The sequence below is a fragment of the Dendrobates tinctorius genome, unplaced genomic scaffold (genome assembly GCF_039654945.1).
Source record: "Dendrobates tinctorius isolate UK_male_01 unplaced genomic scaffold, ASM3965494v1 ptg000132l, whole genome shotgun sequence".
Classification (NCBI taxonomy): domain Eukaryota; kingdom Metazoa; phylum Chordata; class Amphibia; order Anura; family Dendrobatidae; genus Dendrobates; species Dendrobates tinctorius.
The window spans coordinates 7,122,642-7,137,612 of NW_027361800.1; the positions used below are offsets into that span (position 1 = coordinate 7,122,642).

Here is a 14,971-nt window from a genome sequence, read left to right on the forward strand (position 1 = left end):
GGATCTTATAAGGAACCCGCTGACGTGTGTATTGGGATGCATGGAGGATATTGCAGTTGATGAGTGGGGGAAGCTGACCATAGCCAGAATCCTATATGCTGCCAGAAAGCTCATTGCGGCTCACTGGTTAGATGACAAACCGCCAGTTAGACAGGAACTGATTATTAAGGTTAACTTTATTATTTTGATGGAACAGAACATATATGCGAAAAGAGGTCAACACATGCAGTTTGAGAATGTGTGGGGTGGCTGGATGGAGCGCCCAGGCCTGGCTTTGGAGGCTCTTATGAGAGAAAGAATGAGTCTACCTACGCGCCCTTGACCCTCTGTGTTGGTACTTTAAACAGGGATCTTAAGTTGCTGTCTCGAAAAAAGATTCAAAATGTGACATGGTATGTGATAAGTACAATGATTTAAAGGGATGGGGTTAGGGTGGATGGGGGGAGGGTTAGGGATTTAGGATGTAAGTACAGTTATATTGCCTGTCAGGTTGAACATGGTTTATATTATATGCTAAAGTTAAATGTATTGTCAAAGTTTCATGCTGACAACTTTTAAATAAAAATCATCTGATTTAAAAAAAAAAAAGGAAAGATCTTTGAACAAATTTTTAAGCAGCATGTATGTCAGTACTTAGATAAGAATGCAGTAATTAACCAGAGCCAGCATGGGTCTGTATCAAACCAGTCATGCCAGAGTAATTTAATTTCCTTCTATGATGGAATCACTGACTGGGTTGATCAGGGAAATGCTATAGACATACTATATCTCGACTTGAGCAACGCATTTGATATTGTATCTCATACTATCCTTATTGAAAAAAATGACCATGTATGGGATTGACAAGGATGTGGTTAGGTGGACTCCTAACTGGCTCGGTGATTGTTCTCAAAGAGGGGTAATAAATGGTTACACATCCAAATTGAAGAGTGTTTCAAGTGGAGAACCACAAGGCTCTATCCTGGCCCTAGTGTTCACCATTTTTATAAATTATCTAGTTAACGGAACTGAAGGTAAACTAATCAAATTTGCAGACTATGCAAAGCTAACAGGAACCGCTAACGCTAGATAAGACAGAGAAAGGATTCAAAAGGATGTAGATAAACTTGAACAATGGGCAGCGACTAATAGAATGGCAGTTAACAGGGAGCAATGCAAGAATGTACATCTACAGAATGGGAGGAATAGAACTAAGCAACAGCACGTGTGAAAAAGACTTGGGTATACAATTATTTATACCCAGCAAAAAAAGGCAAACACAGTCCAAGGCTGTATTAAGAGAAGCATAGTCTAAATCACGTGAAGTAATTGTCCCCCATATAATTTGGCCAATTCAGATCCTGCTGGGTCCTACGTGTCTAGTGAGAATACCTCTCTAACACTGAAGTTTGAATTTTTTGATAGATGTGAATACCCCTCTTCAAAGTCTGGAATTTATGGGTAGGTAGGACCCCGTTGCAAAATGCTGGACGGCAGAGTGCTTGGTCTGAGAGTTAATATACAAATGACAAGACTGTGTATGCAATATGAAAGAGGACTTTTTTGTAGCCATAAAATTCATACTTAGACAAATATATATATATAGACAGACAATAAACAGAGCACCTAAAGGATGCTGTGTCAGCAGTTGAGGATGATAGGTAGCGAAATACGTGCCCCAATGGGCATACACTTGCAGTGTGTACAAACTGCTGCCTAACAGCAAGTAAGTATTACGGCAAAAAGTCCTTACCCATGATAGGAATGAGATGGTCACACTGGGAATACTTGCCCCCAATGTGCGTTTCGCATGTTATCTGTACTGGCTTTCTCAGGGGGATATGACAAAAGATTGACTGGCACTTCCAAGCTAGTGTGAACAGGTGCTTACTAGGAGGAGCCATCTCCATCTGCAATATACAAAATAAAGATGCACTTTGTAGTGGTAAAGCATGTCAATAAGAAATTTGAATAGCAATACTGCTTCTGGATACTAGGAAAAAAATGAGACGTTTAGCACAAAATGTTGCCAATTCATTCATTCCCAGCAGCGAGAGACTTCAGTCTTAAAGAGGTATTCACACTAGACACAGTTTAAAAAAGACTTGAGCAAGTTTAGAGAAGAGCCACCAGGATGATGAGTGGACTGCAAAGTATGTCATACGAGGAACGGTTAAAGGATCTTGGAATGTTTAGCTTGCAAAAAAGAAGGCCGAGTAGACTTAATAGCTGGCTACAAATATCTGACGAGATGTCACACTGTAGATGGATCATCATTCTCATGTGCACTTGGAAACACGAGAAGCAATGGCATGAAACTGAAAGGGAAAAGATAGACTAGATATCAGAAAAAATCTTTTTGATAGTGATGGTGATCAATGAGTGGAACAGGCTGCCACGAGAGGTGGTGAGTTCTCCTTCAATTGAAGTCTTCAAACAGAGGCTGGAGAAACATCTGTCTGAGATGGTTTAGTGAATCGTTGCATTTAGCAGGAGTTGAACATGATGGTCATGGAGGTCTCTTCCAACTCGAATATTCTATGATTCTATTTAATGCAACTAAGGCTGGTTTCACATTTGCGCTTTTGTGCGCTGCGCATCGTGCGCACCCGTGCACCTATGTTTAGCATGACGTGCGCATGGTCTTGCGCACACTTGCGGTTTCATGCGCATGCGTTTTTTTGTAGTTTGCGCCAGGCGCGCCAGACGCAACATGTTGAATTTTTTGGTGCGCCCTGTCTCGGCAAAAAAACACATGCGCACGCTTGCGCACGGAATGCGCAAAAACACATTGAAGTCTATGGGAACGCATGCGTGCGCATGGTCTTGCGCACGGTTGCGGTTTTTTTGCGCATGCGTTTTTGAGTGAAACAAGTCTAGAATGTTCTCTAGACAATGGAAAAAATGTCACACCTAAAAACGCATGTGCATAAAAAAACGCAAACGCATGCAAAAACGCATGTAAAACGCAAGCAACGCTGCGTTTTTTTGACGCATCAGCGTGCGCATGATGTTAAAAAAAACGCGCGTTTGTTTTGCGTTTCTTTGCGTTTTTTATGCGCACGATGCGCTGCGCAAAAAAACGCTAATGTGAAACTAGCCTAAGCTGTTTAGAATGACAGACAAATACAACTGCCAGTATTTGTCTATAAAGATTACATTGTTGCATATTTTATTTATGCCCCTACTGATGTGGCTGGAACACTTAAACCTAGTAATTAGAAAGTTGTCTTTATCCTCTTACCTACATACTGTAGTGTATTTGATGTCAATTAATTTTTAAGACTTATTACATTTTTTTTAAATAATTTAAATTGGTGTTTTTGTTTTTTTTTTTTGTTTTTTTTTTTCCACTAGGTCACATGAAGATGTGATTGCTTGAATAGTACATAGTAAGAGTAGAATGACTGCAGACATGGGAGACTTCTTTAGGTCTACAGCCTCTATGGCACTCCTTAAGTACACTGCAGTCACATAGTGTGGAGGCTGTTGGAGTGATAGAGGCCTACTAGTGATGAGCAAGTATACTCGTTGCTCGGGTTTTCCCAAGCATGTTGGGGTGCCCTCCGAGTATTTTGGCGTGCTCAGAGATTTAGATTTCGTCGTCTTATCTGCATGATTTGCGACTTGTAGACAGGCTGAATACATGTGGGAATTTCCTAACAAGCAGGCATTGCACACATGTATTCAGCCTGTCTACAAGTCGCAAATCATGCCGATAAGACGACGAAAACGAAATCTCCAAGCAAGCCAAAATACTCGGCAGACACCTGAGCATGCTCGGAAAAACCTGAGCAACGAGTACACTCTCTCATCACTAAAGCCTACCTTTCTTGCTACGGGACAGGTTAAGCTCCTTTGCCTACACCATACATTTGCATCTGATCTGTGATATACATGTAATAACTGGTCCAGGAAAGAAATGAAGGAAATGTAAAGGCTGAAAATAAAAAAGTGATTAGAAAGTTGGTTAGGTCTGTTAATAGTGTACAGATTTAATTACATTTAAATGTTGCTTTACTCTCCAACTATATAGGAACAGGAGAGACTCCTACAGTGGGGAATCTTGATGTTTATATGGCTAAGCTCCACAGTGTTATAGAAGGCAACCCAGTTCAGCATGAGAAATTGGTCATTCGAATTAAAGAGATCCTTTCCAGAATTAATAGGTGAGTTGTGTTAAAAACTCAAGGTGGGATGGCCTGGAATTAAATTACAATTATTAACAGAAGCTTTCCTGCAGAACATATTGTAGGAGATTTACCCAAAATACAACGCAATATCTAGCACATATGCAATGTGACGTAGTTAAGAAGTTTTAGACGTACTTTATGGTTCACCAGACACTTTTAGGAAGTGCATAGAAGTGTCTAAGGGTAAGTGTGGCAAATTTACTAAATAGGTGCTCCAGTTTTGGCAACAAAAACAATTGGTCTAAGAGTAAGCAAACTAATACATTTAAGACTGTTTAGTCTTGCACAGTAAAATATCGATATTTGCAGATGATACAAAACTATGTAAAGCAGTCAATACAAGAGAAGATAGTATTCTGCTACAGATGGATCTGGATAAGTTGGGAACTTGGGCCGAAAGGTGACAGATGCAGTTTAACAATGATAAATGTAAGGTTATACACATGGGAAGAAGGAATCCGTATCACCATTACACACTGAATGGTAAATCACTGGGTAAATCTGACATTGAGAAGGATTTGGGGATCCTAGTTAATGATAAACTTACCTGGAGCAGCCAGTGCCAGGCAGCGGCTGCCAAGGCAAACAGGATCCTGGGGTGCATTAAAAGAGGTCTGGATACACATGATGAGAGCATTATACTGCCTCTGTACAAATCTCTGGTTAGACCGCACATGGAGTACTGTATACAGTTTTGGGCACCGGTGCTCAGGAAGGATATAATGGAACTAGAGCTGGTACAAAGGAGGGCAACAAAATTAATAAAGGGGATGGGGGAACTACAATACCCAGAGAGATTAGCAAAATCAGGATTATTTAGTCTAGAAAAAAGACGACTGAGAGGCGATCTAATAACCATGTATAAGTATATAAGGGGACAATACAAATATCTCTCCGAGGATCTGTTTATACCAAGGAAGGTGACGGTCACAAGGGGGCATTCTCTGCGTTTGGAGGAGAAATGGTTTTTCCACCAACATAGAAGAGGATTCTTTACAGTTAGGGCAGTGAGAATCTGGAATTCCCTGCCTGAGGAGGTGGTGATGGCAAACTCAGTCGAAGGGTTCAAGAGAGGCCTGGATGTCTTCCTGGAGCGTAACAATATTGTATCTTACAGTTATTGTTAGGTTCTTTAGAAGGACGTAGATCTGGGGATTTATTCTGACAGAATTTTATAGGCTGAACTGTATTTTTTCAGCCTTACTAACTATGTTACTATGTTTATGCTATCTAACAAACCAGATCATTAAGAGTGCATTTATCCTGGCTGATTATGAGCAAGCATTTCTAGTACTCATTTCCTAATAATCAGTCATTGTGAACAAACTGCCACTCATGAATAGATTTTCAAGGGAATCTGTCAGCCGATTTCTCTTCCCAAATGATTTATAAGCACATGTAGCTGTTTGGAAGACAAGTCCATCAGTAACTTTACATGGGTAGTATTTTCCTCTGTTACTGAGAATTCAACGTTTGCCTTTACATACAAATGAGACTGAAAATGTGAAGTCTCCATTACTCCAGCTCTATTTTCTGCCCACCATTACCGCCTCCTGCTTGACTGACTTCTCATTGGCTGTGAGTCAAGCAGGAGGCGGTGCTGGGCGGAACTGGAGATGTATTGACAGAGGCTTTAGATCTATCACCTCATTTTGCATATCAGTTGAAAAGTGCTACTATAACTTTAGTAGTCATAAGTCATTATGTATAGTGACTTATATATACAGGATATAGTGCAGGGCTTCTCTTTAGAAGAGCTGCATGTGTGAATCATTTGTTTGTTGGGGTGAAATCCTGCTGACAGATTCCCTTTAAGTTTGCTGCTGGAAGCAGTGACAGTCTATGTGCAGTGAACGATCTATTGCCAATCATTATGCATTCATGGAAGTGTGGCAAGTCTGCCTAAACATGCTATTTAAGGTTAACGAATTGTCCTGTTAACCAGCCACTGGGATAGCATAAATCCAGCCTGACCCTGGCTCTGAATAAGCATAGTATGTACTTGAGCACCTACGTCGCTAAACATATGACTTTCCTCTCCTCTCCCATTTAACTTCATTACCGACATCATCTTAAGCATGTGGAATGATTCGTCACATCACATATTGTTTAAAGGTGTTGTCTTATTAGGGGCATTTTTTGATCTGTACCCCCCCTCCACTATGAAGCTGTTATTGAATGGACTTTTTTTTTTACTGACTAATCCAATTGGAGTAAAGAGTATAAAATAGAACTTAATAAGGATATTAAAATAAACAGTTTATTAAGTATAATTATTAAGTCTAAATTGAAAACACTCGAACGTGTCACACCAACCAATATTATTATAGTGGTGTGTCTCTTGGGATTAAGCACCTGTGTCTAAATACTAAATGACCGTATTAAAAAATGATTAAATATGTTATAGATAAAGCAAATGTTTTAGTCAATTAAACCACAGAGAATGGTGTACCTCCTCTGGTTAGTATGCTTCAGCTTGTTGCTGCCAAAAGCCTCCATCCTCAGATTTTCCATTGGACAGTGGTATCGCAGTCTGATCCCAACAGCATATCCAAGCTGTGGCTATCAGGACAATATACTGTTAGTGCAGCAGATTTCAATGCTGCCCCTTTATTCCGCTGATGCACACTATGCAGACAGAGGAGTAACACCATTCTGTCATTTAATGGACTAAAACAGTTGCTTTATCTATACCAATACAATTGTGTCTAAATACTAAATGACTATTAAAAAACAAGCCCTTAAAGGGAACCTGTCACCCCCCCCCCCCCCCCGGGCGTTTTTAACTAAAAGAGCCACCTTCAGCAGCACTAAGGCTGCATTCTGTGAAGGTGGCTCTTCCGTTTCTGACCCCCAGTAACGCCGAAATATTAACTTTTATAAATAGGTCCCTGCCGTCAATCATGTCTCTGTAGCATCTGGGCACCGCCCTCCCATAGCTGTCCATCATGCCCCTGTGCTGCCGTCTTTGCCCCGCCTCCCATTGCCATCTATCATGCCCCTGTGCTGCCGTCTGTGCCCCACCTCCCATAGCCGTCCATCATGCCCCTGCTCTGCCGTCTGTGCCCCGCCTCCCATAGTCATCCATCATGCCCCTGTGCTGCCGTCTTTGCCCCGCCTCCCATAGCCGTCCATCATGCCCCTGTGCTGCCGTTTGTGCCCTGCCTCCCATAGCCGTCCATCATGCCCCTGTGCTGCCGTCTGTGCCCCGCCTCCCATAGCGTCCATCATGCCCCTGCTCTGCCGTCTGTGCCCCTCTCCCATAGTCGTCCATCATGCCCCTGTGCTACCGTCTGTGCCCGCCTCCCATAGCCATCCATCATGCCCCTGCTCTGCTTCTGTTCCCCGCCTCCTTCTGTCTCCTATGCCGGTGCCTGCTCTGTGAAAACAGTTCTCGGGCCCGTGAACTGACATCAGGCGATCACGCCTGTGTGTTGTGGAGGCCCCAGATTCCCAGCCCTGCAGTGTGAATACATCATAACACACACACTGCGGGGCAGGATCTGGAGCCTTAGGCCTCTTTCACACTTCAGTTATTTGCATCAGATACAATCCGCCAAAAAGGCGGAAAAGCGGATCCGTTCTCAACTGATGTGAACGGATGGCACAGGATCCGTTTTGAGACGGATCCTGAAAATGAGGAATTTTAACCCCTTCACCCCCAAGGGTGGTTTGCACGTTCATGACCGGGCCAATTTTTACAATTCTGACCACTGTACCTTTATGAGGTCATAACTCTCGAACGCTTCCATGGATCCCGGTGATTCTGACATTGTTTTCTCGTGACATATTGTACTTCATGTTAGTGGTAAAATTTCATTCAAATAACTTGCGTTTATTTGTGAGAAAAACGGAAATTTGGCGAAAATTTTGAAAATTTCGCAATTTTCCAACTTTGAATTTTTATGCCCTTAAATCACAGAGATACGGCACACAAAAAACTTGATAACTAACATTTCCCACATGTTTACTTTACATCAGCACAATTTTGGAACCAAAATTTTTTTTTGTTAGGAAGTTATAAGGGTTAAAAGTTGACCAGCGATTTCTCATTTTTACAACACCATTTTATTTTTAGGACCACATCACATTTGAAGCCACTTTGAGGGGTCTATATGATAGAAAATACACAAAAGTGACACCATTCTAAAAACTGCACCCCTTAAGGTGCTCAAAACCACATTCAAGAAGTTTATTAACCCTTTAGGTGCGTCACAGGAATTTTTTTGAATATTTAAAAAAAAAAAATGAACATCTAACTTTTTTTCATATAAAAAATACTTCAGGTTCAATTTTTTTTATTTTACCAAGGGTAACAGGAGAAATTGAACTGCAAAAGTTATTGTGCAATTTGTCCTGAGTACGCAGATACCTGATATGTGGGGGGGAACGACTGTTTCGGCGCATGGCAGAGCTCAGAATGAAAGGAGCGCCGTTTGACTTTTTCAATGCAAAATTGGCTGGAATTCAGATTGGACGCCATGTCACGTTTGGAGAGTCCCTGATGTACCTAAACAGTGGAAACCCCCTACAAGTGATCCCATTTTGGAAACTAGACCCCCCAAGGAACTTATCTAGATATGTGGTGAGAACTTTGAACCCACAAGGGCTTTACAGAAGTTTATAACGTACAGCGATACAATTAAAAAATATTTTTTCCACAAAAATGATCTTTTCACCCCAATTTTTATTTTCCCAAGGGTAACAGGACCCTAAAAGTTATTGTGCAATTTGTCCTGAGTACGCTGATTCCCCACATGTGGGGGTAAACCACTATTTGGGCGCATGGCAGAGCTCGGAAGGGAAGCAGCGCCATTTGACGTTTTTGGCTGGAATTGAGATCGGACACCATGTCGCGTTTGGAAAACCCCTGATGTACCAAAACAGTGGAAACCCCCCACAAATGACACCATTTTGGAAACTAGACCCCCTAAGGAACTTATCTAGATGTGTGGTGAGAACTTTGAACCCCCATGGGCTTCACAGAAGTTTATAACATAAAGCCATACAATTAAAAAATCATATTTTTTCCACAAAAATGATCTTTTCACCCTCAATTCTTATTTTTCCAAGGGTAACAGGACCCTAAAAGTTATTGTGCAATTTGTCCTGAGTACGCTGATACCCCACATGTGGGGGTAAACCACTATTTGGGGGCATGGCAGAGCTCGGAAGGGAAGCAGCGCCATTTGACATTTTTGGCTGGAATTGAGATCGGACACCATGTCGCGTTTGGAAAACTCCTGATGTACCAAAACAGTGGAACCCCCCACAAATGACACCATTTTGGAAACTAGACCCCCTAAGGAACTTATCTAGATGTGTGGTGAGCACTTTGACCCCCCCAGTGCTTCACAGAAGTTTACAACGCCCGGGCGTGAAAATAAAAAATTCGTATTTTTTCCACAAACATGATCTTTTAGTCACCATTTTTTTATTTTCCCAAGGGTACCAGGAGAAATTGGACCCCAAAAGTTGTTGTCCAATTTGTCCTGAGTATGCGGATACCCCATATGTGGGAGAAAACTACTGTATGGGCACACGTCGGGGCTCGGAAGGGAAGTAGTGACGTTTTGGAATGCAGACTTTGATGGAATGGTCTGCGGGTGTCATGTTGCCTTTGGAGAGCCCCTAATGTACCTAAACAGTGGAAACCCCCCACAAATGACACCATTTTGTAAACTAGACCCCCCAAGGAACTTATCTAGATGTGTGGTGAGCACTTTGACCCCCCCCAGTGCTTCACAGAAGTTTACAACGCCCGGGCGTGAAAATAAAAAATTCGTATTTTTTCCACAAACATGATCTTTTAGTCACCATTTTTTTATTTTCCCAAGGGTACCAGGATAAATTGGACCCCAAAAGTTGTTTTCCAATTTGTCCTGAGTACGCTGCTACCCCATATGTGGGAGAAAACTACTGTATGGGCACACGTCAGGGCTCGGAAGGGAAGCAGTGACGTTTTGGAATGCAGACTTTGATGGAATGGTCTGCGGGTGTCATGTGCGTTTGGAGAGCCCCTGATGTACCTAAACTATTGAAACTCCCCACAAGTGACCCCATTTTGGACACTAGACCCCCCACGGAACTTATCTAGATGTGTGGTGAGCACTTTGAACCCCCAAGTGCTTCACAGAAGTTTATAACACTCGGACGTGAAAATAAAAAAATCATTTTTTTCCACAAAAATGATATTTTTGCCCCCAATTTTTTATTTTCCTAAGGGTAACAGGAGAAATTGGACCCCAAAAATTGTTTTGCAATTTGTCCTGAGTAGGCTGATACCCTACATGAGGGGGTAAAACACTGTTTGGGCGCATAGCAGAGCTTGGAAGGGAAGGAGCACCATTTGACTTTTTCAACTCAGAATTGGCTGGAATTGAGATCAGACGCCATGTTGCATTTGGAGAGCCCCTGATGTGCCCAAATAGTGGAAACCCCCAATTCTAACTCCAACCCGAACCCCAACACGCCCCTAACACTAGCCCTAACACTAGCCCTAACACTAGCCCTAACACTAGCCCTAACACTAGCCCTAACACTAGCCCTAACACTAGCCCTAACACTAGCCCTAACACTAGCCCTAACACTAGCCCTAACACTAGCCCTAACCCTACCCCAACACACCCCTAGCCCTAACCCTAGCCCTAACCCTAATGGAAAAATGGAAATAAATACATTTTTTTTATTTTATTATTTTTCCCTAACTAAAGGGGTGATAACGGGGGGTTTGATTTACTATTTATGGCGGTTTTTATGTTTGGCGGCTGTCGCACGCTAAAAGACGCTTTTTATTGTAAAAATAGTTTTTGCATCACCACATATTGAGAGCTATAATTTTTCCGTATTTTGACCCACCGAGTCATGTGAGGTCTTATTTTTTGCGGGACGAGTTGACGTTTTTATTGGTACCATTTTCGGGCACGTGAAATTTTTTGATCGCTTTTTATTCCGATTTTTGGGATGCAGAATGAACAAAAACCAGCGTTTCATGAATTTCTTTTGGGGGGGTGCGTTTACACCGTTCCACGTGCGGTAAAATTGATAAAGCGGTTTTATTCTTCGGGTCAGTACAGTTACAGCGATACCTCATTTAGGTCGTTTTTTTATGTTTTTGTCGGTTTTATGCAATGAAAACTATTTTATATAAAAAATAATTATTTTTGCATCGCTTTATTCTGCGAGTTATAACTTTTTTATTTTTTCGCTGATGATGCTGTGTGGCGGCTTGTTTTTTGCGGGACAAGATGACGTTTTCAGCGGTACCATGGATATTTATATGCGTCTTTTTGATCGCGCGTTATTGCACTTTTTGTTTGGCGGTATGATAATAAATCATTATTTTTTGCTTCGTTTTTTATTTTTATTTTTTAAGGGGTTCGCTAAAGGGGTTAACTAATGGGACAGTTTTATAGGGCAGGTCGTTACGGACGCGGCGATACCCAATATGTGTACTTTTATTGTTTGTTTTTTTTTATTATTATTTTAAAAAAATGAATTTTTGGGGAATATTTTTTTTTTTTACTAATTTATTTGGCGATTTTTTTTTAAATTTATTTTTACACTTTTTTTTAATTTTTTTTTACTTTATTACATAGTCCCAGGTGGGACATCACTGTCCTGTGACAGATCGCTGATCTGTCACATCACAGATCACTGTGACAGATCAGCAATCTGTCACAGGCAGTGCACAAGGCTTCCTCATGCCTGCGCTTTGCAGGCACTGAGGAAGCCAGCTTCCCCAGGCCCCCGAAGGCCCCCGTCGCCATCTTGGATTCGGGGGCCTGGAGGATAGGAGCCCCCCGCAGCAGCGCTGCACATTGCGCTGCCGTGGGGGGCTCAGGGAAGCACGGAGGGAGCCCCCTCCCTGCCGATGCTTCCCTTTAACTCCCGGTACACCGCGATCGCGTTTGATCGCGGTGTGCAAGGGGTTAACGTGTCGGGGGCGGTCCGTGACCGCCCCTGACACATTGTGCCGGGTGTCAGCTGTGATAATCAGCTGACACCCGGCCGCGATCAGCGGCGCTCACCACGTGGGCGCCGCTGATCGCGGTAGACGTACTATCACGTCCCCGGTCATACGGGCCCGGGTACCGTGGACGGGATAGTACGTCTCATGTCAGGAAGGGGTTAAAGGAAACGCTGGCTGGCTGGGAGAGAGAGACGGAGAGAGAGAGAAAAACCGTTACAAGCTCAGTTTCTAAATCTTTGAGGGTGTAAACGGACAGCAACATTATGGCGGATCCTCACAAAAACGGATGTAACGGACAGCAATCCGTCAGGATCCGACACTAATGAAATTCAATGGGGAAAAAAACGGATCCTCAAAAGAAAATTGCGGATCCATTTTTTTCAAAACCTGGCGGATTGTGACTGATTGTAAAAAACTGAAGTGTGAAAGAGGCCTTAGTGCTGCTGAAGGTGGCTCTTTTAGTTAAAAACGTCCAGGGGGGGTGACAGGTTCCCTTTTAATCCCAAGAGACACAATACTATAATAATAATGGTTGGTCTGACATGTTCGAGAGTTTTAAATTTAGACTTATTAATTATACTTAATAAATTGTTTATTTTAATATCCTTATTAAAAGTTCTATTTTATACTCTTTACTCCAATTGGATTAGTCAGTGAAAATGTACATAATATTTTTGGAGGAATTGTATTGATCTACTTGCAGTGTTATTGAATGGACTGCCATTCTTCCTACCTTTTAAGGTTAGATGTTGGCTGTTAATGAAAACATCTATTTTCTATATAGAATAGAATATACCGTATATGCACACAGACAGGCAGTCATCTGCTGCATGCAATGCCATTGGTCATCTTGACTGCAGTTGACGAACGGAGCCTTTATTCATGTTTGTTTTTTTTGTTGTTTTTTTGTCCAATTGAAGCTTTTTATTTTATTTTGCAGTGAACATCTGTAACTTCTGGTTCAAATACAATAGAAAACCCAAGACTATGTAGTTTGAAGTGTAAGAACACCAAGTGACTCTGCATCAAGATGGTCAATTTACGATTAATTAAAAAATTCAGTGTGTGCAAGAATGAATACACCAGAATGTTACATAATGTGATTCTATAAAAATCAGTCCTCAGCATGTGTCTTTTGGTTACTCAGGTCATGTGCACATGCAGAGGATTTTACAGGATCTGCTGCTGTGTGCGTGACACCTTTTATACGTGCTTTTTTTGCCTGCAGTATAAATGTTTTTTTATTTTTTTTTTTTATAACTTCTGTTGACAATCATTGAACAGTCATTTAGTTGAGGTTTTTTAATGTTGAAATTACTTTTAAAATCTGAACCCTATCTGCTGCTTGTGCACATGGTTCGAAGTCTTCTCTAATGCAAGAACTCAAATTTCTTATCATGGCTCTGGAGCTACAATTGCTTGGAGAGGGTTATTCTCAGCAATACCAGATTTCAGTGACACATGCAGAGGCGTGAGAGCATGTACAAGAGAGAATTAAGTGGTAAATGCATTGCTATAAGGTATCATTAACACTTGCATATTTTCAGCATTATTTTAAGGAAACTGTTGCATCGAAAATCGCTGTTTACTTGCACACATGCTGGTAATCTGCAGAGAAATGTTAATCATGTTTGGCATTAAAACTGGAACAGTTGTTACAAGGAGAATATTAAGTTATATTCTCCCTGCAGCTGCTATACAGTGAGCGTGCAGTCATCTCTCCCCCTGCATTTTTTACCTACAGCCAGCTCTGCATCGTGTGTGCGCAGAGCAGTGTTACAGCCCCTGCACTGCCCTGCAGACTAGAAGCGAGCAGCTGCTGGGAGAATGACTAGCTTTCTCTGTAGCCATTGAACGAGTTATGCCAAACATGAATAAAATGCTTTTTACGTAAAGATTACTAGTATATATGCAAGTAAATTATTTATGTATTAGTAAGTTAAAACCAGTGTTTTTCTGAAGTTTTGATCAATGCTGATCAAGAAATTGTAGTGTAAATAAGGCCTTAGGCTGCAGAAAATTGATTTTGCAAAGAGAATAGTGCCTTAACATGAATTTTGATACAACATGTAGTTGTATATTCCCATTGCATGAAGAGTAAATCATATGTTAAGGAAAAGTAATAAAATACTATAACATTCTAGGTCTCCAATAGATTTGCTTGTCTTCTGAAGAAAAAAAACAAACAAAATTTATTTGTAGCTTAACCCCTTTCCAACACTGGAAATAATACATTCACTCACCCTGGGCCTTATTGACGCGGTACGGGTTATTACGTTCACACGATTGTGCAGGCACACAGGCTGTCACGCAGGGTCCCGATCGTTGTCATGGTGACAACATCTGGGTCACCAAAACTAGTAAAGTTATTAGATCGTGCACAGTGCATGATCAGCAACTTTCTCTGTCAGTGCAGAGCTGACAGTTTGCATAGCATGGGGATGCTGCTGCATCCTCATGCTATACAAGCGATCAGCCTACAAAAATGATAGCTCCATAGTGGGAAAAAGTTTTAAAAATATATATATTTATTTTTTTATTATTTTTAAAATTAAGAAAATCAAGATATTTGTCAGTGTGTCAGGTGTGACAGACAGTCATTCTGGATCCGGATGTAGAAGGTCTTTGTGATGACCTCAAGCATCTTTTTGATTTTTACATCTGTTATGGAGCGACATCTTTCTTCCTCTAGACCCCAACAGTTAACTCCACCTTCTGCTGCTAATTACACACCTGTGCTGTAGGTTTAAATACATTCAATTGCTGCAGCATGGTGCTGGTGTTAGCTCTTACTTGTCTCTGTCTAGTTGGAAGTATTAACAGACAG

General features: G+C 41.5%; 1 protein-coding gene across 8 annotated transcripts in view; it reads left to right on the plus strand.

Annotated features, from left to right (window-relative positions):
* Positions 1 to 14,284, plus strand: part of HMG20B (high mobility group 20B) — a 282,791-nt gene extending 268,507 nt beyond the window's left edge. For 7 of the 8 annotated variants that reach the window (XM_073543403.1, XM_073543409.1, XM_073543406.1 and 4 more), the window contains 2 exons: positions 4,016 to 4,148; positions 13,085 to 14,284. In XM_073543403.1, the coding sequence (XP_073399504.1) occupies positions 4,016 to 4,148; positions 13,085 to 13,097 (146 nt within the window). In that variant the 3' untranslated portion in view covers positions 13,098 to 14,284. The remainder of the gene's footprint in view (positions 1 to 4,015; positions 4,149 to 13,084) is intronic. The other variant, XM_073543412.1, reaches the window with a different exon arrangement.
* Positions 14,285 to 14,971: the final 687 nt, after the last annotated feature.